The sequence below is a fragment of the Lepidochelys kempii genome, chromosome 2, assembly GCF_965140265.1.
Source record: "Lepidochelys kempii isolate rLepKem1 chromosome 2, rLepKem1.hap2, whole genome shotgun sequence".
In the NCBI taxonomy this organism is placed as follows: Eukaryota; Metazoa; Chordata; order Testudines; family Cheloniidae; genus Lepidochelys; species Lepidochelys kempii.
The window spans coordinates 210,134,736-210,157,979 of record NC_133257.1 but is presented as its reverse complement, the minus strand read 5'-3'; the positions used below and the strand labels follow the sequence as shown (position 1 = coordinate 210,157,979).

Sequence of the window (23,244 nt, the reverse complement as noted above, 5' to 3'; positions counted from 1 at the left end):
TCACTTGTAAAAATTAAATCAGTCATGCAACTTAACAGGATGTGGTCTTTAATCCACGCGGGGGGGGGGGAATTATTTCCAACTTTTTTTGGTAGATAGCAGCATAGGGTTAGTTCCAACTTTCCAAAAGGGTATTTCCAAAACCACTTAAAGCATGTTTATATAACCTATTCTACATTTTAAGAATTTTTAGTCACAAGGAATGTGTAATAGTGTTTTACAATACTGCATTAGAAATACTGTATTTTCCACTGAATGCATCCGATGAAGTGAGCTGTAGCTCACGAAAGCTTATGCTCAAATAAATTTGTTAGTCTCTAAGGTGCCACAAGTACTCCTTTTATGTTTTGTGCACTCATCCAGCCCATTGTTTTTACATAAAAGACATCCATGTAAGACATATAATTTTGTATGTTATACATTTCCACAAACGTACTCTTCTTATTTTAATATAGACTAAGAGCTTGTACTTGCTGTGACCAAATTTTTACTTAAACATGGATTTTAAACAGTTTTAGTTTACAACGTTCTAAATTTAAACGCTATTGGCTGTAAAGCTAGTAAGGCTTTTTCTGATGAGAGTTGGAGAAAACAAAAAAACATACTTTGTTTAATAGTGAAGTGCAAGTACACTTCATATCTTTAATTTCATTGGGGGTTTGCAAATAATGGAGAAATTCAAGGAATATCTGATTGACTGGCAAAAAATTGTTAAATAATTCCTAGATTCATTTTTCTAAAAGAGCAATTATTATTTTGTATTTTTAAACTTTCATGGGCCAAATGTTCTGCATATCTATTCACAGTAATGGCAAACAACACACAGACTAAGGTAGATTAAATAAGGTCTTATGGTTGGTATGATTAAGAAGCAGTCTTTAGAAAGTTACTTTCTGCAAAGCAGATATGAAAAGTGTTTTTATGTTCTAGCTCAGACTTTAATCCAGATGTATACTGTTCAGCTAAACTGTGGAAACTGTTTCTTAATTTTCACCACATTACATTCACTAACTTCAAATTCAGACATTATGTTACTGCTATAATTCTAGCACACATATTCAATATACTTGTATGATCTTCTAAGAAACCTTAGAGAAGACAGCAGTTACAGGTGCTTTAACAACATCCAGCCAACACAGCTTTGAGGAAACTAAGAGCTATCAACATAAGGCTCATTGACATCCTACTCTCAAAGTCTGAGGACAATTCTGACACATAGGGCAGGTCTACACTACAGCCAGGATTGACGCTCTGAGATCAATCCACTGGCGGTCAATTTAGCTGGTCTAGTGAAGACCCACCAAATCGACAGCTGATCGCTCTCCAGTCGACCCCTGTACTCTACCCGCAATGAGGAGATTTTCTCCCGTCGACTGCACCTGGTAACTCAACCTAAGGTTGACTCCAGCTACGTTATTCACATAGCTGGAGTTGTGTAGCATAGGTCAACTTACTGAGGTAGTGTAGACATAGCCTTAGATTACAAAAGTAAGATAATTATAGCTTTATACTTCATAATACTCAAAGGACTACTCTTAAGTGATGGAAGATAGAGCAGCCTGTGCTTGGAAGGTCACAATAAGCAAGAATTAAGTAGAAGGGTTGAACGATCAAGTGCCTTAGAAGACAGCAATAGGTTAGAGACATACTAATAGTAATTTAGTTAAAATAACAGAAACTAATTTGTAGTGAACTTGTATTCTGAAGCTTCAAGACACACCCTGGTGTTAAGAAGCATAGCACTGTAGATTAAAAGGATCAATACACTTACTAAAACGCCTGATATTCAATTTAAAAATAATTACTTTTTAAACTCAAAAAAGCAAGATTTCCCCCATTATACTAATTAACCTTAAAGGATTAGAGACTATACACATGGATTCAAACTGTATTTATTTAATTTCACTGTAAACCAAATAAATTAGGTCAATATAAATTCCATTTTGTTGTATGTACATCTATGCCATCAGGAAGCTGTTCAGGCCAGCTAATGTAATAGTGATAAAGTGTACTCCTTCCTTAGCCTTGTGAAGGTTCACATCTTCATTTTCTCTGTCCATCAAATGGTTCCTGTACAGTATGGCCAATCTTTCATCCCCAAAGTAGACTAAAATAGACAGAAAATTAAAGTTAGATTTGTAATATATATATATATATATATAAAGTAACATGGAAGTAACATGGGTCTTTCTAAACACAAGACAGGATGTACAACTCTAGCTCAATGCACATTACTACACCTGGGGGAAAGCTGCGCCACTACGCAATCAAGAATTTTGCAGAAATTCATGCTGAATTCCCCCCCCCCCCCCAGAAATGGGCTGCAGCGCTGTTGGCCGCCACTAGGGGGCGCTGGACTCTGCAGAGGCCAGCTCACACATGGAAGACACTGCAGGGGGGAGGGGAAGGGAGCTAGAGGGCTCCCAGCAGCTGCAGTTCCCAGCACGCTCTGAGGGAAGGAGATGGCAGCATGCAGGAAACTCCACACAAGCCTGGGGTGGAGCATCAGGCTGTTTCTCCCTCTGAATCCCTGGGCTCTGAGGGGTAGAGGGGGTGGGTGTCTGGGCTCGGGGGTCCACAGGTGGTCTCTGGGAAGAAGCGGGGGGCTCTGTGGCTGGGCTCTGGGGGGGGGGGGGAAGGGTTGTGGGTATCTGGCCCCCCAGGTAGGCTCGATATTATCTTAGTATACTCTCCCTTTATATTAATCAGTTTCGATACAGTATTACTAAGTTACTGGCACCACAACAAAGACATCTGTCAATATTTTCCACTTCATTTTATTCAGTACTTAAAACAAATAATAGTGTTGGCCTTCTTCCATGAATGTCTTTTAATAAACAAAAGAGTTACAGTGAAGCATTTGTCTAACAATCATCATCAAATCACTTAACTTCTCTGCTCTGCACCTGTTTCCTCATTTATAAAGCAGGTATAGAATGTCCTATCTCAAGGATGTTGTAAGGCTTACTCTTCGTAAATTGTTTGAAGATCCTCAGAAAAAACCCAATATTTACATATGAAGCATTAATATTTCCTCAAAAGACAGTATTTGGAGAACATTACCTAGGGAGGTGGTGGAATCTCCTTCTTAGATATTTTTAAGATCAGGCTTGACAAAGCCCTGGCTGGGATGATTTAGTTGGGGATTGGTCCTGCTTTGAGCAGGGGGTTGGACTAGATGACCTCCTGAGGTCCCTTCCAACCCTGATATTCAATGATTCTATGAATTAAAATTAATCAAAGGTAGGAATGAAACAATGTTAACTCTTTCCCCTTGTGTTCGTACATTGATACAATCTTTTTACAGTATCATCTACTGTTTCTCAAATTCAATATATGCCTCATATAACTTACAAGATATCCATTAAATGAAGCAGGCACCTTTTCTCATTCCCTGTGTGCTTTATAATCATATTACATTATATCAACCATCTCCCAGTCATATCAGTTCAAGAGCTGCGTGGGTTAAAAAAAAGTAGTGAAAGCGTTACGTCAGCTGATCGTTATAGAATGGCTCTCATTTACCCCATTCCAAAAAGCAGCAAATAATACACATCAATGCACTTTTTGTAGTTTAAGACACTTTCACATAAATGATTCTCTCCTAAAGTTTTAATAATATATAATTACCCAGTCTTCTAGTCTTGGTATGTAATGGAGGACTTGGAAAGCTGCTTGTGTAGTTGGCCTATCTATTCAGAAGTATGGGCCAGTTTGCAGTACATGGCACTATCCCCACTCTAGAATGTGTGTGTGTGTGTGTGTGGGTTTTTTTTTAAATTTACAGTAGAAAGCAGTGGAGCTGTTCAGAGGTGCAGGATGAAGAGCTCGCATAAAAAGAATGCATAATAAACAGAGGAGCTATGAAAACTCTAAATGAGCCATAAACCCCCAGGCTTAAGAGGGGAAATGTGAAGTGTCCCAAATCACTGTTGTCTTTTAAAAAAAAAAAAAATCAGTTGGAGAACTTTGCATGGGTGGAGAGATACTCTCTCCCACCATTTGCAATGCATGGAGAGAGATACTCTAGGACAAGATTAGGGGCACCTTCCCTCCTTATCAGGAGGAGAGATAAATATCCTCCTGTAGCACATCCTGACTTTTCACTGTACAAACTTCATTTCAGACTTGTTGGAGCACAGTGGTGGTGCTTAAATAATTTTAAAAGTTCTTTCATGACTTACCATTTCTCCCTTTCACTATCAATCTTAATGACTAGCAAGCTAATTAAAAATTCACTTTTGACAAGAAGCCCATAATGAAGGAAGTTCTCAAACTATGATGACAATGATCAAAGACGACAGGATTTCCTGGCAGTTAACGCCTAGATGGAGGGGACAGCTGAGCCTAAAGTTTTATTTTCTTTCCTAGCTTTCTGCACTGTTTTTGCATGTGTATTTACAGATGTATACGTACCTCAAAACAGTTGGCTCAGGCATTCCAGGATCTGCACCTCTCTTAAAACCTGAAGTAACAAATATATACATATATCAGCAGCTAACCAACACAAAGTTGGGGTTCTTTCCCCACTCTCAAATTCAGTAAATTAAAAAAATCTGTCAAAAAAACAATTATATATACACAAATCATACCCTAACCAGTATAGAAACCTCACATTCTTCTCAATATTTTAAGATTAGCACATCTTGTTAGCAGTATTTTAATGGACTGTGTCTTTGCCCTATAATTTCATAGTGACTAACCTCTATCACCCGTGCTAAAGCTACATCTTCTGTTATCTTGTTTAGAAAGCAACATAACATTTAGAGGAAGACATTCAGATTACTTCTAGCTAGCATTAGCATCCCCAGCTGTTAATCATAACATGAATTGTGCAGGGAACAGAACCAATGGGTAAAGTTAATGGAGTGAAACAAGAAAGAAATGGGAAAACCCATTTAAGGTCCCTCTGAAACTCTCTTTCATTAATATGTCATGAAACAAGATTTTCCTTTCTTTTCTTTTAAGCAAACAGGAGGGAACAGAAAATCCACTCAGAAAACTATAGGTCAAGAAGAGGAAAGTATAAGACAAGGCTATATTTTCTTTCTCACCACCTCTGCCCGAGTACTTCCAAAAATTTAAATTGGTATGCATGGGTTTATTCAGTTTTAGCAAGTTATACAACTCTCCAAATAGCCAATCACATTATATATTTTCCCACAATATTTTTAAACACATTACCTTTGTACTCTAACAAGCAATGTTTATCAGATGCAGGATTTATGTAGCACTTGAAGTATATTTGAATATAAACCAGGGTTGTCAATTAATCGCAGTTATCTCACGCAATTAACTGAAAAAAATAATCACGATTAATCACACTTTTAATCACATTGTTTTAGAATACCAATTGAAAATTTATTAAATATTGTGGATGTTTTTCTACATTTTCATACATAGTGCACTCTGTATTGTAATTGAAATCAAAGTGTGTATTATTTTTGATTATAGATATTTGCACTATAAAAATGATAAAGAAATAGTATTTTTCAATTCACCTCATACAAGTACTGTAGTGCAATCTCTCTTTTTTTTTTTTATGGTGAAAGTGAAACTTACAAATGTAGACTTTTTTTTGTTACATAATTGCACTCAAAAACAAAACAATGCAAAACTTCAGAGCCTAGTTCACCCAATCCTACTTCTTGTTCAGCCAATCGCTAAGACAAACAAGTTTGTTTACATTTACAGGAGATAATGCTGCCCTCTTCTTATTTACAATGTCACCAGAAAGTGAGAGCATGGCATTTCTGTAGCCGGCATTGCAAAGTATTTAAGTGCCAGATATGCTAAACATTTGTATGCCCATTCATGTTTCGGCCACCATTCCAAAGGACATGCTTCCATGCTGATGACACTTGTTAAAAAAATAATGCTTTAATTAAATTTGTGACTGAACTCCTTGGAAGAGAATTGTATGTCCACTGCTCTGTTTTACCCGCATTCTGCCATATATTTCATGTTCTTGCAGTCTCGGACCCAGCACATGTTCAATTTAAGAACCCTTTCACTGCAGATTTCACAAAATTCAAAGAAGGTACCAATGTGGGAATTCTAAAGATAGCTACAACACTCGACCCAAGGTTTAAGAATCTGAAATGCCTTCCAAAATCTGAGAGAGATGAGGTGTGGAGCATGCTTTCAGAAGTCTTAAAAGAGCAACACTCCAATGCAGAAACTATAGAATCCGAACAACCAAATAAGAAAATCAACCTTCTACTAGTGGCATCTGACTCAGATAATTAAAATGAACATGTGTCTGTCTGCACTGCTTTGGATTATTATCGAGCAGAACCCGTCTTCAGCATGGACCCATGTCCTCTGGCTACAACACTGCCATGAGAACACCTGTTCTTACTTTCAGGGGACATTGTAAAGCAAGTAGCATTATCACCTGCAAATGGAAACAAAATTGTTTGTCTGAGTGATTGGCTGAACAAATAGGACGACTGAGTGGACTTCCAGGCTCTAAAATTTTACACTGTTTTATTTTGGAATGCAGTTTTTTGTACATAATTCTACATTTGTAAGTTCAACTTTCATGATAAAGAGATTGTGCTACAGTACTTGAATTAGGTGAATTGAAAAAATACTATTTCTTTTGTTTTTTTAAAGTGCAAATACTTGTAATCAAAAATAAATATAAAGTGAGCACTGTACGCTTCGTATTCTGTTGTAATTGAAATAAATATATTTGAAAATGTAGAAAACATCCAAAAATATCTAAATAAATGGTATTCTATTATTGTTTAATCAAGTAATTAATTGTGATTAATTTTTTAATCGCTTGACAACCCTAATTTAAATGAATTAAAAATTGTTAGCATCATTCATAACACAATAAAAAATGATTGTGCCAGCACTAAAAATAAACTCTTCAAATCCTACATTACTACTAGTGCTATTTACTGTGATTAGTAAAGAAAATAAGATACTTGACAGGTTTCAGAGTAGCAGCCGTGTTAGTCTGTATCTGCAAAAAGAAAAGGAGTAGTTGTTGCACCTTAGAGACTAACAAATTTATTTGAGCATAAACATGGGGAAATAGTTTTACCCTATGTAATGACACATCCACTCCCAGTCTTTATTCAAGCCTAAGTTAATTGTATCCAGTTTGCAAATTAATTCCAATTCAGCAGTCTCTTGTTAGAGTCTGTTTTTGAAGTTTTTTTTGTTGAAGAATTGCCACTTTTAGGTCTGTAATCGAGTGACCAAAGAGACTGAAGTGTTCTCCGACTGGTTTTGGAATGTTATAATTCTTGACGTCTGATTTGTTTCTATTTATTCTTTTACGCAGAGACTATCCAGTTTGGCCAATGTACATGGCAGAGGGGCATTGCTGGCACATGATGGCATATATCACATTGGTAGATGTGCAAGTGAACGAGCCTGATAGTGTGACTGATGTGATTAGGCCCTATGATGGTGTTCCCTGAATAGATATGTGGACACAGTTGGCAACAGGCTTTGTTGCAATGATAGGTTCCTGGGTTAGTGTTTTTGTTGTGTGGTGTGTGGTTGCTGGTGAGAATTTGCTTCAGGTTGGGGGGCTGTCTGTAAGCAAAGACTGGCCTGTCTCCCAAGATCTGTGAGAGTGATGGGTCGTCCTTCAGCATAGGTTGTAGATCCTTGATGATGCGTTGGAGAGGTTTTAGTTGGGGGTTGAAGGTGATGGCTAGTGGCGTTCTGTTATTTTTTTGTTGGGCCTGTCCTGTAATAGGTAACTTCTGGGTACTCTTCTGGCTCTGTCAATCTGTTTCTTCAATTCAGCAGGTGGGTACTGTAATTGTAAGAACGCTTGATAGTGGATGTGTCATTACACAAAGTAAAACTATTTCCCCATTTTTATTTCCTCCCCCCTACTGTTCCTCAGACGTTCTTGTCAACTGCTGGAAATGGCCCACCTTGATTATCACTACAAAAGGTTTCCCCCACCCACCCCTTCTCTCCTGCTGGTAATAGCTCACCTTACCTGATCACTCTTGTTAGTGTGTATGGTAACACCCATTGTTTTATGTTCTCTGTGTTATAAATCTCCCCACTGTATTTTCCACTGCATGCATCCGATGAAGTGAGCTGTAGCTCACAAGCTTATGCTCAAATAAATTTGTTAGTCTCTAAGGTGCCACAACTACTCCTTGTCTTTTTAAGATACTTGACAATCTGCTAATGCACCGTTTTTAAAAAAGAAATTTGTATTGGGGATTAACTCTTTCAACTAGAATTCAAAAAATTCTAATTTATTAAAGTAACCTTATGCTACAAAAAAGCATGCTTTTTTGTTCCAAAGGCACTGAATATATTGACCAAATTTCAAATTGATAGTAAAGTTTGGAAAACAGAAGTGAAGCACATGCAATGTCTAAAACTTATTTTACACAACATCCTGTACCATTTCTATAGAGAAAGGTCTTTCCCCTCTCTGTTAGATTCACAGGCCATTGAAGTCAATGGGAAGACCTCCACTGATTTCAGCGGGCTTTAGATCAGGCCTTGAACAAACAGCCAAAGTATCATCTGAGAATGCAAGGAAGAATCTGACCCATTAACTTTCAATTGCTGTATTTTCCACTTTGGGCTGCTGACAGTTATTAAAGGGAAAACTCATAGAGCTGATTCTCCTATACAAGATGTGACTTAAAGCTAGATTTAAGTCAGCAAGCAGAAAACTTTGATCAAAATCATTATTTTAATTTCATTTCACATTTGTCCTTTTTATTTCCCTCTAGAGAAAAATTGATTCTCACTGGTTGGTAAACATTAAAACATGTTGATTTTCAACTAACTATAGCCTTTACACAAAATTTGCTACTGTTTGCTAACCAGGCAAATACATTATTATTTATACACTTTTTTTTAAGCAATTGTATTGCTTAACATTCATTTATTCAGATTCTTAATTTTCACATTTTTCTTATGTCAGAAAATGGTGAATGAAGCATTTTTTATTTACTAGGTTACTAATTTTTTACTCATGATGTGTGTCAAGCTGCATTTGGATAGAAACTGGAATTCAATTATAAAAAGGTACAAAACTACATTTTCAAATTTGTTTTTAATTAGCCAACTAAAGCAATCTTAAATGTATTGGATACATAAGGGAAAATAGTTTTAAATGCACATGTTTTATCAAGCTAAGTAATAGATCATCGTCTCACACCTCTTTTTTTTATTCATCGCTTGAAAGAAGAAAACAAGCTTTCCTGCTTTTTCAATTTCCAATACCTTTCTCAACTCTGAATAATCAGGTTGAATAAATTGAAGAAAATAGAAAAGGAGGACTTATGGCACCTTAGAGACTAACAAATTTATTTGATCATAAGCTTTCGTGAGCTACAGCTCACTTCTTCGGTAGTCTCTTCACACCTGCCAGAGGCTACTGCTGTCAGAAACTAGTTTAATATTTTAACAAATTCTAGTTCCAGTTGCTTAGCCAGCGACTTCCACCAATTCAGTGGTTTGATTTTCTTAAAACTTTGACAAACATGTACTGCTTGAATACTGTTTTTTATTCAAGTCAAACGACAATAATAGATGATAGTAAGTTTGAATTAATGAAGGTTGTCAGTTTCAAATTTTAAACAGGTTTATTCTTTTAAAAATATATCTAAAATAAATCCAATTTAAATAAAAAAACTAAGGCCCTGTCTACACCGCCACTTACAGAGCTGAAACTTTCTTTGCTCAAGGGAGTGAAAAAACACATCCCTGAGCAATGCAAGTTTGTGGCAGTGTACATAGCACTCCCAGCGCTGGTAGCTATTCCCCTCATGTAGGTGGTTTTATTACAGCGCTAGGAGAGCTCTCTCCCAGTGCTGGAGCCGCGACTACACAGCCACATTAAAGCACTACCATGGCAGCGCTTTAACGTCGGCTGTCTAGACATACCCTAATTTTTTAATTTAAAAATATCATTTAATTTTATCCATTGTGATCCTATATTTGGATCCTATATTATCAGGGCAATAATATTTAATTTGCATTTGATTTTATCAGAAGTATAAATAATAGATTCATTTAAATGTTAATTCAGATGTTAAAATCCCACAAGACATAAAGGAAACTAACAAAATTCTAAGATGAAGTCTGCACTTCAACCTCTCATTTTGAACTAATATACTTTATAACAGCATTAAGGATATTTCCTTCAGAAAACTTAATACCAGTCTATTAAATTTCTTAAAACAAAAAATACACCTCTACCAACAAAAAGACAATCACTTTATAGCAGGAACATGACACTCCTTTCTAACACTGTTTTCACAGAATCATAGACTATCAGGGTTGGAAGGGACCTCAGGAGGTCATCTAGTCCAACCCCCTGCTCAAAGCAGGACCAATCCCTAATTTTTGCCCCAGATCCCAAATGGCCCCCTCAAGGATTGAACTCACAACCCTGGGTTTAGTAGGCCAATGCTCAAACCACTGAGCTATCCCTCCTTGCTTACAACTTTCACTTTTCATACTGAAGTTTCCTAGTCTGGTTCTTTACCTGACAAAAGATCTGCTTTGCAGTTTTAACATAACAGTTCAGTTGCTTAGGGCAAAACATTTGTTTACTACTATAAAAAAAATTTATAACACTGATTTTGCCTTATTAGAAAGTTCAGTTTGTGCAAGGAGTTAGTCTAGGGAGCATTCCAGTGATATCCGTTTTTTAATTAACAGATTCACAGGAGTTAGGGGAAGAGTGCATTTTATGCATACACAGTATTTGTGGAATGATTTTTTTAAAAAAAAATACTTTTCACCAATTATCTAAGCAAAGGAAGGCTGTGCACAAATGTACTGAACTAGTTTAGTTACTTAGTGTGTGGAAGAACGCTGCCGCCTCAAACATATTCTTTTCACACTTAAAAATGCAGCGAGACAGGAGACTTCCTTCATTATGTGCATAATTTATTCCAGATTATGGACTTTCTTTTTTAAAAAGTCTAAGCAGTTCTGTCAAAGAAACTAGAATAAGGTTACACAATTAAGGCTTCCCAAATAAAGACATACCAAAGATACATGCAACCTTAACTGTGCCCTTTTTTGTGTATACATTACTATCATTTAATCCAGGGGTGGGCAAACTTTTTGGTCCAAAGGCCACATCTGGGTGGGGAAATTGCATGCAGGGCCATGAATGTAGAGCTGGGGCAAGGGTGCAGGAGGGAGTGCAGGGTGTGGGAGGGGGTGTGGTGTGCAAGAAGGGGCTCAGGGCAAGGGTCTGGGGTGCAGGGTGTGGCAGGGGGCTCAGGGCAGGGGGTTGGAGGCTCAGGGTGCGGCAGGGGCTCAGGACAGGAGGTTGGGATGCAGGAGGGGTGCAGGGTGTGGCAGGGGGTTGGGATGCGGGCTCCGGCCCGGCACAGCTTACCTTGAGCGGCTCTGGGTGGCAGCGGCACGCAGCAGGGCTAAGGCAGGCTCCCTGCTTGCCCCGGCCCCGCACCACTCCTGGAAGCGGACGGCACCACATCCCTGCAGCCCCTGGAGGAGGGGGGTCAGAGGGCTCCGCGCACTCCCCTCGTCTGCAGATACCGCCCCCGAAGCTCCCATCGGCCATGGTTCCCTGTTCCCAGACAATGGGAGCTGCGGGGGGCGGTGCCTGCAGTCGAGGGCAGTGCACATAGCCCTCTGTCCCCTCCCCACAGGGACGTGGGGCTGGCTGCTTCCTGGAGCGGCATGGGGCCAGGACAGGCAGGAAGCCTACCTGAGCCCCGCTGTGCCACAGGGCTGGCAATCCCATGGGCCAGATACAAAGCCCTGATGAGCCGGATCCGGTCCGTAGTTTGCCTATCCCTGATTTAATCACATAAGCACATTCTAGCTCTCAAAAAATACGCTATACTATTTTTTTCACTAGCTTTACTTACACATATATAGCATATGTGTCCATCAGACAACAGCCAATAAGAGTAATTCTTAAAAGTAAGAAGTCATATTTTAACATGCTAAAAACCAGGTATACAAAATACACTACAGATAATACAAGCACGGTTTACTATGTTTTTTGCATAAATAAATGCCATACACTATTTGTCTGGAATACAAATATACAATATTAAAGTTTGATCCTCAAGTGCTGTGTGGACATTTTGCACTGCACTGCTGATGGATTCCAATCATAAATCCTTCATTTTCTGGTGCAAAAGGAATCCTCCAACACCACCGAACTATCACAGCCATTCCCAGTACTACTGCCAAAACAGGCGACATGGTCAGAGAAAAGGAACATGACCAAGATGCTCCTAAACTGCACTAACTCCCACCTTTCACTTTGGTCCTCGGAGACCACTGGAGCAGCTCTCACTTACCCAGCCTTGAGTGCCCCAAGATCAGGAAAGCGCAAAGTTTTATGCTACCTATGCACTCTGCATTTTACTTGTACTTTTTGTTCCTCAGCTCCCAATGAAAAAAAAAATTTACAACTTTAAGTATGTGATCAGGGCACCCTTATATGTGTCTTTTCCTGAGTGCTTAGCCATGCAATCTTAATTTTTTCGAATACATTTAGCATACATTTGTTTTCTGTTTCTGAATAATCAAACCACTTGTCATTAGTAGGCTTGTAATGATATTCTGTTTTCAGATACGATACATGCTGTTTGCCACATTACAATTTTAGTTAATTATTGTGAAGCTAAAGATACACCAGATGAGAGATAGTGTGTTATTTTGATGGCTAAGATTCCAAAAGATGGAAAGAGTTGTGTGCATTTTTGATTTTCCAGCACACCATAGGATAACAGTTCCAACTCTTCACCTAATATTGCTGAGTGGAACTCAACATTTTCAGCAAAAGTTTAGAGGAGATTCAGAAACAATTGCACAATAAGTATTAAGTTTGAAAATTTAGACTCAAAATTAGGCAGCAGGATTAAAGAAATAACTGGAGTCTTTTAAAAAAAAGACATAACATGGGACAAGAGAGAAGGTCCTCTCATGGATCAGTATCTTGCTAAAATATAGTAACAAAGGGTAGGAATAAATGGTCAGTTTTTAGAATGGAGAGAGGTAAATAGTGGTGTCCCCAGGGGTCTGTACTAGGGACCAGTACTATTCAACATATTCATAAATGTTCTGGAAAAAGGAGTAAACAGTGAGGTGGCAAAATTTGCAGATGATACAAAACTACTCAAGATAGTTAAGTCCAAAGCAGACTGCGAAGAGTTCCAAAGGGATCTTACAAAACTGGGTGACTAGGCAATAAAACGGCAGATGAAATTCAATGCTGATAAATGCAAAGTAATGCACATTGGAAAACATAATCCCAACTAAAAGAAAAGGAGTACTTGTGGCACCTTAAGGTACTTGTGGCACCACAAGTACTCCTTTTCTTGCGGATACAGACTAACACGGCTGCTACTCTGAAACATAATTCCAACTATACATATAAAATGATGGGGTCTAAAGTAGCTGTTACCACTCAAAAAAGAGATCTTGCAGTCATTGTTGATAGTTCTCTGAAAATATCCCACTCAATGTGCAGCGGCAGTAAAAAAAAAAAAAAGCTAACAGAACGTTGGGAATCATTAAGAAAGGGATTGATACTAAAACAGAAAATATCATATTGCTTCTATATAAATCCATGGTATGCCCACATCTTGAATAACGCGTGCAGATGTGATCACCCTATCTCAAAAAAGATATATTGGAATTGGAAAGGTTCAGAAAAGGGCAACAAAATGATTAATAAAACTGGGATTGATCAGCTTGGAAAAGAGACAACAAAGAGGGGATACGATAGAGGTCTATTAAATCAGGTATGGAGAAAGTAAATAAGGATCTTCTCATAACACAAGAACTAGGGGTTACCAAATGAAATGAATAGGCAGCAAGTTTAAAACAAAAGGAAGTATTTCTTCACACAACACACAGTCAACCTGTGGAACACTTTCCCAGAGGATGTTGTGAAGGCCAAAACTATAACAGGGTTCAAAAAAGAACTAGATAAATTCATGGAGGATCGATCCACCAACGGCTATTAGCCAGGATGGGCAGGGATGGTGTCCCTATCCTATTTGCCAAAAGCTGGGAATGGGTGACAAAGGATGGATGACTTGATTATTACCTCTTCTGTTCATTCCCTCTTAAGCACCACTGTTGAAAGACAGGATACTGGGCTAGATGGATCTTTGGTCTGACCCAGAATGGCTGTTCTTATGTAAAAACTTCCCAATGTACATTCAATAAACAAAGAGTAACACACAGAATGCACTGAGGTGTACACAAAAGGAAGTAAGTGGTTTCTGATCCACTTTAAAATAGATGTATTACCAATTATCTCAAACATAAGTATGTTATAAAACAGATTTTAGATTAATGAGTTGAGATAAATCTGTTTCAATAATATACTTGCCAAATAAATTGTGACAAGAAATAGATAAAGCTGCTATGGAAATATGTCATGTTGCTTGTCAACATATTTATTCACTGCTTTCTTGACATATTTAATGTATACAACAGTCCAAAGATTTGGGCACTACCATGGGAATTGGGAGCTCTGGGTTCAGTTCCCAGCTCCGTCACAAACTTCCTATGTGATCTTGGGCATGTCACTTAAGCCCGGTCTACATGCTCATTTTACACTGATTTAACTATTTCTGTTAGAAATGTGATTCTTTTGTAAAATCAATTCTTCTGATACAAGTTATGGAGTGGATGCAGCTACACCAACATATCGGTGTAGCTAAAGCAGTACAACTTGTTTGTGTAGACAAGCAGTGAGGCAGAGACAGGCCAATGCTGAGTGATTTTGAGTAATTTCCTAGGATGGGATTTTCAATGTCAATTCAGGTGATTTACATATACAATTTTAAATATTAAGTTTTTAAATTTAAACTGATCATAAATGTGTTTTATCCACAAAATTGTAAATAGATTTAACATATGCAATTGTTAAAGAGTACATGGGGGACACAGAAGACCTAATTTTACCAGTGACTTATTAATTGGAAAACAAAGGCCTTTTAATCAGACTTCCATGCTGCATTTCAATCATAACAACCCATCATTTCTCCTACCATGAACAAACTTTTTTTCTAAGGCTAAGCTCCCTGGGGCAGAGACTTTGCCTCATTTGTTTTCAAATTTGACCAGCATACTTTGGTGCTATGCAAACAAAGCTCTTCTGCTGGGCATGGCTTTTCACTATGGCCATGTCTACATGACAGTGACACTGCACCCATGTCACCATAGTGTAGACACTTCCTACATTCACAGAAGGTTTTCTTCCATCACCACAGTTATCTACTTCTTCCAGCGGTGGCAGTGAGGTTGACAGAATAATCCATCAATCAACCTAGCTGCATCTACAGTGACGGTTAGGTTGGCCTAACTACATCGCATAGGGCGCAATATTTTTCAAAGCCAAGAGTGACATAGCTAGGTCAATCTAATTTTTAAGAGTAGACTAGGACTAAGTTTGTAGCTTGCAGCCAGAATCTAAGGCAGAGGTGGGCAAACTATGGCCCGCGGGATTGTCCTACCTGGTTGCGGAGCTCCCAGCCAGGGAGGCTAGCCCCTGGCCTCTCCCCCGCAGCTTCCTGGCGGGCAGCGCGGGTGGCATGGCTGGCTCCTGCAGGGTTGTGAGCTCCTGCCGCTCTGAGCGGCATGGGAATGGGTGGGGGGGTGTTGGATAAGGGGCAGGAGGTTCCGGGGGACAGACGGGGATGGGGAACGGGGGGGAGGGGAACGGGGGGCTGGATAGGCGTGGGAACCCAGGGCGGTCTGTCAGGGGGTGGGGGTGTGGATAAGGGTCAGTGGAGTCAGAGGACAGGCAGCAGGGAGGGCTGGATAGGGGATGGGGTTCCGGGGGTCAGTTAGGGTCAGGGGGCTCTCAGGAGATGGCGGTCAGGGGAAAAGGAGCAGAGGGGGTTGGATGGGTTGGGGATTCTGAGGGGGTCAGGAAGTGGGAGGGGGTGGATAGGGGGCAGGGGCCAGGCCATTTGGGGAGGCACAGTCTTCCCTACCCGGCCCTCCATAGAGTTTCACAACGCTGATGTGGCCCTTGGGCCAAAAAGTTTGCCCACCCCTGACCTAAAGCCTTGTCTTTACTAACTAAAACTTAGCATTTATAAAAATTACACTCCCCTCCCCAACACAGCTATGGCCTAAAGCAGTGGTTTTCAGGGTACACATATCCTGGGGGTACGCAGAAGTCTTCCATAGGGTCATCAACTCCTCTAGATATTTGCCTAGTTTTACAACAGGCTACATAAAAAGCACTCGCAAAGTCAGTATAAACTAAAATTTCATACAGACAAAAAGAGAAAGTAAGCAATTTTTCAGTAATCGTGTAATGTGACAATTGCATTTTCAAGTCTGATTTTGTAAGCAAGCAGGTTTTTAAGTGAGGTGAAACATGGAGGTACGCAAGACAAATCAGACTCCAGGAAGGGATAGAGTATAGAATCATAGAATATCAGGGTTGGAAGGGACCTCAGGAGGTCATCTAGTCCAACCCCCTGCTCAAAGCAGGACCAATCCCCAACTAAATCATCCCAGCCAGGGCTTTGTCAAACCTGACCTTAAAAACCTCAAAAGAAGGAGATTCCACCACCTCCCTAGGTAACGCATTCCAGTGTTTCACCACCCTCCTAGTGAAAAAGTTTTTCCTAATATCCAACCTAAACCTCCCCCACTGCAACTTGAGACCGTTACTCCTTGTTCTGTCATCAGCTACCACTGAGAACAGTCCAGATCCATCCTCTTTGGAACCCCCTTTCAGGTAGTTGAAAGCAGCTATCAAAGTAGTCTGGAAAGTCCCCATATCTATTCTAGCAACACCATCAGAAGACCCAACCACATCAGCCACACCATCAGAGGCTCATTCACCTGCATGTCTACTAATGTGATATATGCCATCATATGCCAGCAATGCCCCTCTGCCATGTACACTGGCCAAACCGGACAGTCCCTACGTAAAAAAAATAAATGGACACAAATCGGACATCAGGAACGGTAACATACAAAAGCCAGTAGGAGAACACTTCAATCTTCCTGGACATTCAATAAGAGATTTGAAAGTAGTTATACTTGAACAAAAAAACTTCAGAAACAGATGTCAAAGAGAAACAGCAGAACTAAAATTCATTTTCAAATTTAACACCATTAATTTGGGCTTGAATAGGGACTGGGAGTGGCTGGCTCATTACAAAAGTAGCTTTGCCTCTCCTGGAATTGCCACCTCCTCATCTATTATTGGGAGTGGACTACATCGACCCTGATCGAATTGGCCCTGTCAACACTGGTTCTCCACTTGTGAGGTAACTCCCTTCTCTTCATGTGCCAGTATATTTATGTCTGCATCTGTAATTTTCACTCCATGTATCTGAAGTAGTAGGGTTTTTACCCACGAAAGCTTATGCTCAAATAAATCTGTTAGTCTTTAAGGTGCCACCAGACTCCTTGTTGGTTTTGTGGATACAGACTAACAGCGCTATCCCCGATACTTGTTACGTGTCAAACTCCACCCTATTGCTCCAGAGGTTTCTGGGTCACCAGACCAGACCAATTTGGGCACCCAATCAGCTGCTTGGAGGTGAGAGAGCGAGACACGGCCCCACTTATCAAGCCTGCAACTACTGGGAGCAGCAGTTCTGGAGCACATGTGGCGGGGGCGGGGCTTGACTCCCTCCAGCGGCCACTGGAAGGGGCGGGTCTGGGCGCTCTCCCCCCAGCAACAACAGCCGTTGGAAGGGGCGGTTCTGGAGCGGCGAAGCCTTGCCTGTCCCTTCCACCCAGCGGCCGTTGGAAGGGGCGGTTCTGGAGCGGCGAAGCCTTGCCTGTCCCTTCCACCCAGCGGCCGTTGGAAGGGGCGGTTCTGGAGCGGCGAGGCCTTGCCTGTCCCTTCCACCCAGCGGCCCTTGGAAGGGGCGGTTCTGGAGCGGCGGGGCCTTGCCTGTCCCTTCCACCCAGCGGCCGTTGGAAGGGGCGGTTCTGGAGCGGCGGGGCCTTGCCTGTCCCTTCCACCCAGCGGCCCTTGGAAGGGGCGGTTCTGGAGCGGCGGGGCCTTGCCTGTCCCTTCCACCCAGCGGCCCTTGGAAGGGGCGGTTCTGGAGCGGCGAGGCCTTGCCTGTCCCTTCCACCCAGCGGCCCTTGGAAGGGGCGGTTCTGGAGCGGCGGGGCCTTGCCTGTCCCTTCCACCCAGCGGCCCTTGGAAGGGGCGGTTCTGGAGCGGCGGGGCCTTGCCTGTCCCTTCCACCCAGCGGCCCTTGGAAGGGGCGGTTCTGGAGCGGCGGGGCCTTGCCTGTCCCTTCCACCCAGCTGCCCTTGGAAGGGGCAGTTCTGGAGCGGCGGGGCCTTGCCTGTCCCTTCCACCCAGCGGCCCTTGGAAGGGGCGGTTCTGGAGCGGCGGGGCCTTGCCTGTCCCTTCCACCCAGCGGCCCTTGGAAGGGGCGGTTCTGGAGCGGCGGGGCCTTGCCTGTCCCTTCCACCCAGCGGCCCTTGGAAGGGGCGGTTCTGGAGTGCGGCGGCTGCTCTGCCCCAGCGGGCTAAAAGCTAAACAACGCTCCGCGGGCTCCAGAGCGGCTTTCTCCAACGGCAGCTAGAAGGGAGGAGTCAGGCGAGGCCCCAGGCCCGAACGCACCGGCTCCTCCGCCCTAAACTGCTGGGGATGCGGGGCTGGCTCGCGTGACCCAGAATCTCCCTCTGTCCGACCCTCCCGACCGGTGAGGGGAACCCCCGCGTGCGCCAGCCCGCGCCCCGGCTAACTGGGGATGGCGCCGTGTTCCTTCCCCGGGCCCCACGCGGCCAAGCAGGCCTCGTGACCAGGCAGGCTCCCCGAGCGGGGACAGCGCGGCTCGGCTCCGTTCCCCTGCCCTGGCACTGACCTAGATAGAGCACGACGGGGATGAAGCCCCAGCGGATGGCGAACTGGCCGCCCTTGAAGAGCTGCTGCAGCCGCAGCTTGGCCTCTTTGCTCAGCTTCGGCATCCCGGCAGCGCGAGAAAGGGACCTGTGCGCGCGGCCGCAGGACTTGTAACTGCGCAGGCGCGGCGGCCGCGGGACAGACGGGACGTAGCTACCTGCTCGGGCACCTCCAGGCCACAGTGCGCGGGGGAGGCGGGGTCGCGCGCATACACTCGTGACGGGCGCGGGGTAGAAGACACTGTCAGCGTCTCGTTCCCGCCTTTAGTCCTTTTATCTGAAGCGGAACGAGGTCTGGCTGGACTCCCCGCAGGCTCGTCCCAGTCTCCCCCGGAACGCGCTGTAGCAACCGCACCCGCGGGCTGCCTCGGCGCAGGCTGGGGCCTCGCTGCAGCCGTGGGCTTGAGTCCCGGCCTGGACCTCGGCTCCAGGGCCCTGGGAGCAATTACGGTCACTGTTGTTGAGCCCAGCTCGGTTCCTGGAGGTGCAGAGTGGAGCTTGTCATCCACCTTACCAGTCACAAGCCTTCCAAACCCACATCTGAGGCCCCCCTGAATCACGATGTGACTAGAAAAGGAGGACTTGTGGCACCTTAGAGACTAACCCATTTATTTGAGCATAAGCTTTCGTGAGCTACAGCTCACTTCATCGGATGCACCAGTGTAGCTCACGAAAGCTTATGCTCAAATAAATGGGTTAGTCTCTAAGGTGCTCCTTTTCTTTTTGCGAATACAGACTAACACGGCTGCTACTCTGAAACCTGTCATGATGTAAATAGTAAAAGCTGGGCTCTTTTCATTTGCCTTCTGGGCCCTGAGCCTTTAGGCTGTGATCAGGTCACATTGTCAGGCATTCCTCTGCAATCATAAGAAAAGTAGACTTCTAGGGGTCATTTATTCCAGCCCCCTCATCTGGGACAGGGCCAAGTACACCTAGACCACACCTAGCTGATGTTTGTTCAACATGTTTTTAAAACCTCTAGTGATGGTTGTTGGATTGAAATTCACCACTCAGCAGATGGGTCTAACATCTCTATTAAGGCAAAATACTACCAAACTGTATCAGTTACTTACAAGTGGGAAGCACATTAAGACAATCTCACCATAGTCCCTTCCAATACTGGACAATTCACAGCTTCATCTTCCCTTTGTTGCAAAGATTATGTATAACGTTTTGATATCTTTTCTTATACATATGTATTAGAGCAAGTCTACACGTGCAGTGGTGTAACGCATCTGGTGAAGAGGCTCTCTATGCAGACAGGAAAGAGCTCTCCCAGTGGCATAATAAAATGAGCGTCAGAGCTTCTCCCGCCGACATAGTGCTATCCGTACCGACGCTTATGTTGGTGTAACTTCTGTCACTTGGGATGGTTTATTCCGGGGATGAAAGTAATTTAAAGGACTTACCGGTACACCGGACTCCTGAACAGGGGCGGGGCCTCAAGCGGAAGAGGCAGGGCCTTTAGAGCCCCGGGCCCTTCAAATCAAAATTTAAAGGGCCCAGGGCTCCGGCTGCAGTAAAGGGGACTAGGAGCCCCAGCCCTTTAAATCACTGCTGGAGCTACCAGCTGCGGAGACGTCTGGGAGCCCCAGGGCTCAGGGGCCATTTAAAGGGCTCCGACGGTGATTTAAAGGGCCCAGGGCTTCTGGCCACCGTTACCGCAGCAGAGCCCCGGGCCCTTTAAATTGCCGAAGGAACCCGAGGGGTTCCCAGCTGCCACCACTACCCCAGGGCTTGGGGCTCGGGGCTCTGGCAGAGATGTAAAGGGTCCAGGGCTCCACTGCGGTAGCAGCGGCTGGGAGCCCTGGGCCCTTTAAATCACCAGTGGAGCCCCGCCACTGCTACCGTAGGGCTCCGGCAGTGGGGCTCCGGCAGCAATTTAAAGGGCCCGAGGCTCTTGCTGCTGCTACCGCCCCAGGCCCTTTAAATCGTTGACGGAGCCCTGGGCCTCCCAGCCACCTCCACTACCCGGGGACTCCAGCAGTGGGACTCTGGCAGCAATTTAAAGGGCCTGGGACTCCAGCCGCTGCTGGGAGACCCAGGCCCTTTAAATCGCTGCCTGGGGAAGCCGGTCCAGTACAGTGCACCGGCTCTTACCGGTATACCAGACCGGACCGGACCGGCTTACTTTCACCTCTGGTTTATTCACACCCCTGAGCAACTAAGTTCTGCTGACATAAACAGTAGTGTAGACAGCCAAAGTCTCTTGTTTTCTTATAAACTCTCCTCTCCTGTCAGTACAAGCTTTATGCTCACTCAAACCAGTTTCTTCTAGTTTTGTGGTTACTTTATCTTTTGTTTTCCTCACAGACATGAGGAGATGGATGAGTCATTTCTTGGAAGAAATAGCCAAAACAGCAGACATGTTTGTAGTGGAGCACTTTACCTACCCAGCCATGGTGGGTGTGACCAGTAGTCATCACCAATATGGCCAGTCCCACAGTCTATGAAGTGGAATTAAAGTGGGCACCAGACCACCTTGCCAAAGAGTATATAAACCGCAAGGGGTACTTCTCAGTGGTGTTGCAAGCACTAGTGGATCATCGACATCAACGTGGGATGGTCAGGAAAGGTGCATGATGCTTGCATCTTTAGGAACTCTGGTCTCTTCAGAAAGGTGCAAGAAGGAACTTTCTTCTGATACCGGAAAATTACCGTTGGTGACATTGAAATGCCAATAGTTATCCTTGGAGTCCCAGCCTACCCCTTGCTCCCACAGCTCATGAAGTGGTACACAGGCAGCCTGGACAGCAGTAAGGAGCAGTTCAACCATAGGCTTAGCAAGTGCAGAATAGTAGTAGAATGTGCCTTTGGATATCTAAAGGGGCGCTGGCGCAGTTTACTCGCTAGGTTAGACGAAAATAATATTCCCATTGTTGTTGCTTCTCACTGTGTGCTCCATAATATCTGTGAAGGTAAGGGGGAAAAGTTTCTGGTGGGGTAGGGGGCTAAGGCAGATCGCCTGGCTGCTAATTATGAGCAGCCAGACACCAGGGCAATAATAAGAGCACGTTGAGATGCTTTGAAAATCAGTTTCATAAATGACCTAACACTGATGTGACAGTTCTGTGTGTTGTTCCTTACCAAGCTGCCCCCTTTCTTGCATGTACTGCCCTGTAAACTAAACCCCCACCAACCACAGTGTGCACAGTGAATAAAGAGCCTCTTGTCCTCAATCCATGCATTTTTATTATGCCAACAAACACTGAACAGAGACAGCAATGAATAACAAAGACAACCCGGGTCTAAGGGCCTGATAACATGGGGGCAGGGAGGGGCAAGGACACATAACTTATTACAGTTCCACTGCCTAGCAATCAAAGCTGTGGGAAGGAGAGCCTTCTGCTCCATGAACCATCCCCTGGAGCATTCTAGGATGTCTGGGAGAGGAGGATATGGAACTTGGTGAGGAGGGCAGCTGGTACATCATTGGGTGCAGCGGGATTCTAAGATCTAGGTGACTTTCCTGCACCTCAATCAGATGCCTCAACATGTCTCTTTGCTCCCCTAAAACCGCAACATGTCGTCTTGCATGTTACATTCTTGTTCCCTGCATGCTTTCCTGCCCTCTTGATTTTTAGAAGCCCTTTAGGTCAGTGGAAAGGGCTCAGTAGTAAAGATATGCACATTATAAATTAGACATAATACGGCATATGTCGACTTAATGCCATAGTGTAGACATGGCCTCAGTCAATGGAAACATTTATTTTTGGAACTCTTGGCAGATGTGTTACCTGCATATTAACAGGGCTCATGGCCAGAGACAAACCTTGCATATATAGGTCTCTAAATTTAGCATTATTATATTGCACAGTACCATTTACTATTGGACCCAAGCCTGCCAACCAATACAACAGTTTTTTTCTTAGCATATACTTTTCTGGTCTCTCAGCTGGCAATCGTTTTTCAGAATATGCTTTACCCATAACATTGTCACAAAGGAAATACAGTTTTACCACACTTGCATACACCTGAGCCAATTCACCATGTGGGTCCAACATCATACTCTGTGGCAGTGCATTATAGTCCTTTAATGACATGCATTCTCTCATTATGACCACAGTATCCTCCTTACTCAACTTAGGAGTGGCACTTAACCTGGCCAACCAGTTCAGAACAGTGTCTTTATTTAACAGATCCATTTTCTTTCCAAAAGCTCTTGTTTGTTCGGGAGTCAGAGCTTTTATTTCGTATTTGGTCTCTGAGGCCCAATTAGGGCCATATTGAGTTACCTTTGTTACCACTGGAGCAAAAGGAGGTGCTCCTGACTTGGCTCCTCATAGCAAATGGGTGCTGAGGGTGTGGGCCTGCCCGCAGTGGAGTACTGTGGTGGTGGATCTCTGTTTTCTGAGTCTTAGTCAGACTCAGTATTTATTACCCATGATG

General features: G+C 43.2%; 1 protein-coding gene across 1 annotated transcript; it reads right to left on the bottom strand.

Moving 5' to 3' along the window:
- Window positions 1-1,876: 1,876 nt before the first annotated feature.
- Window positions 1,877-19,055, bottom strand: TOMM7 (translocase of outer mitochondrial membrane 7). Its single transcript, XM_073333739.1, has 3 exons — window positions 18,819-19,055; window positions 4,417-4,465; window positions 1,877-2,107 (listed from the first exon to the last, which is right to left on the bottom strand). Exons 1-3 carry the CDS (start codon window positions 18,919-18,921, stop codon window positions 2,092-2,094), a joined length of 168 nt encoding a protein of 55 aa, XP_073189840.1. The 5' UTR covers window positions 18,922-19,055; the 3' UTR covers window positions 1,877-2,091.
- Between the last annotated feature and the right edge of the window lie 4,189 nt (window positions 19,056-23,244).

Excerpts from the sequence above, each read along its gene's own strand:
- TOMM7 (XM_073333739.1), bottom strand. The coding sequence starts at position 18,921 with ATGCCGAAGCTGAGCAAAGAGGCCAAGCTGCGGCTGCAGCAGCTCTTC. Across the intron at positions 4,466-18,818 it reads CCCCGTCGTGCTCTATCTAG|GTTTTAAGAGAGGTGCAGAT; the intron begins GTCAGTGCCAGG and ends TTGTTACTTCAG.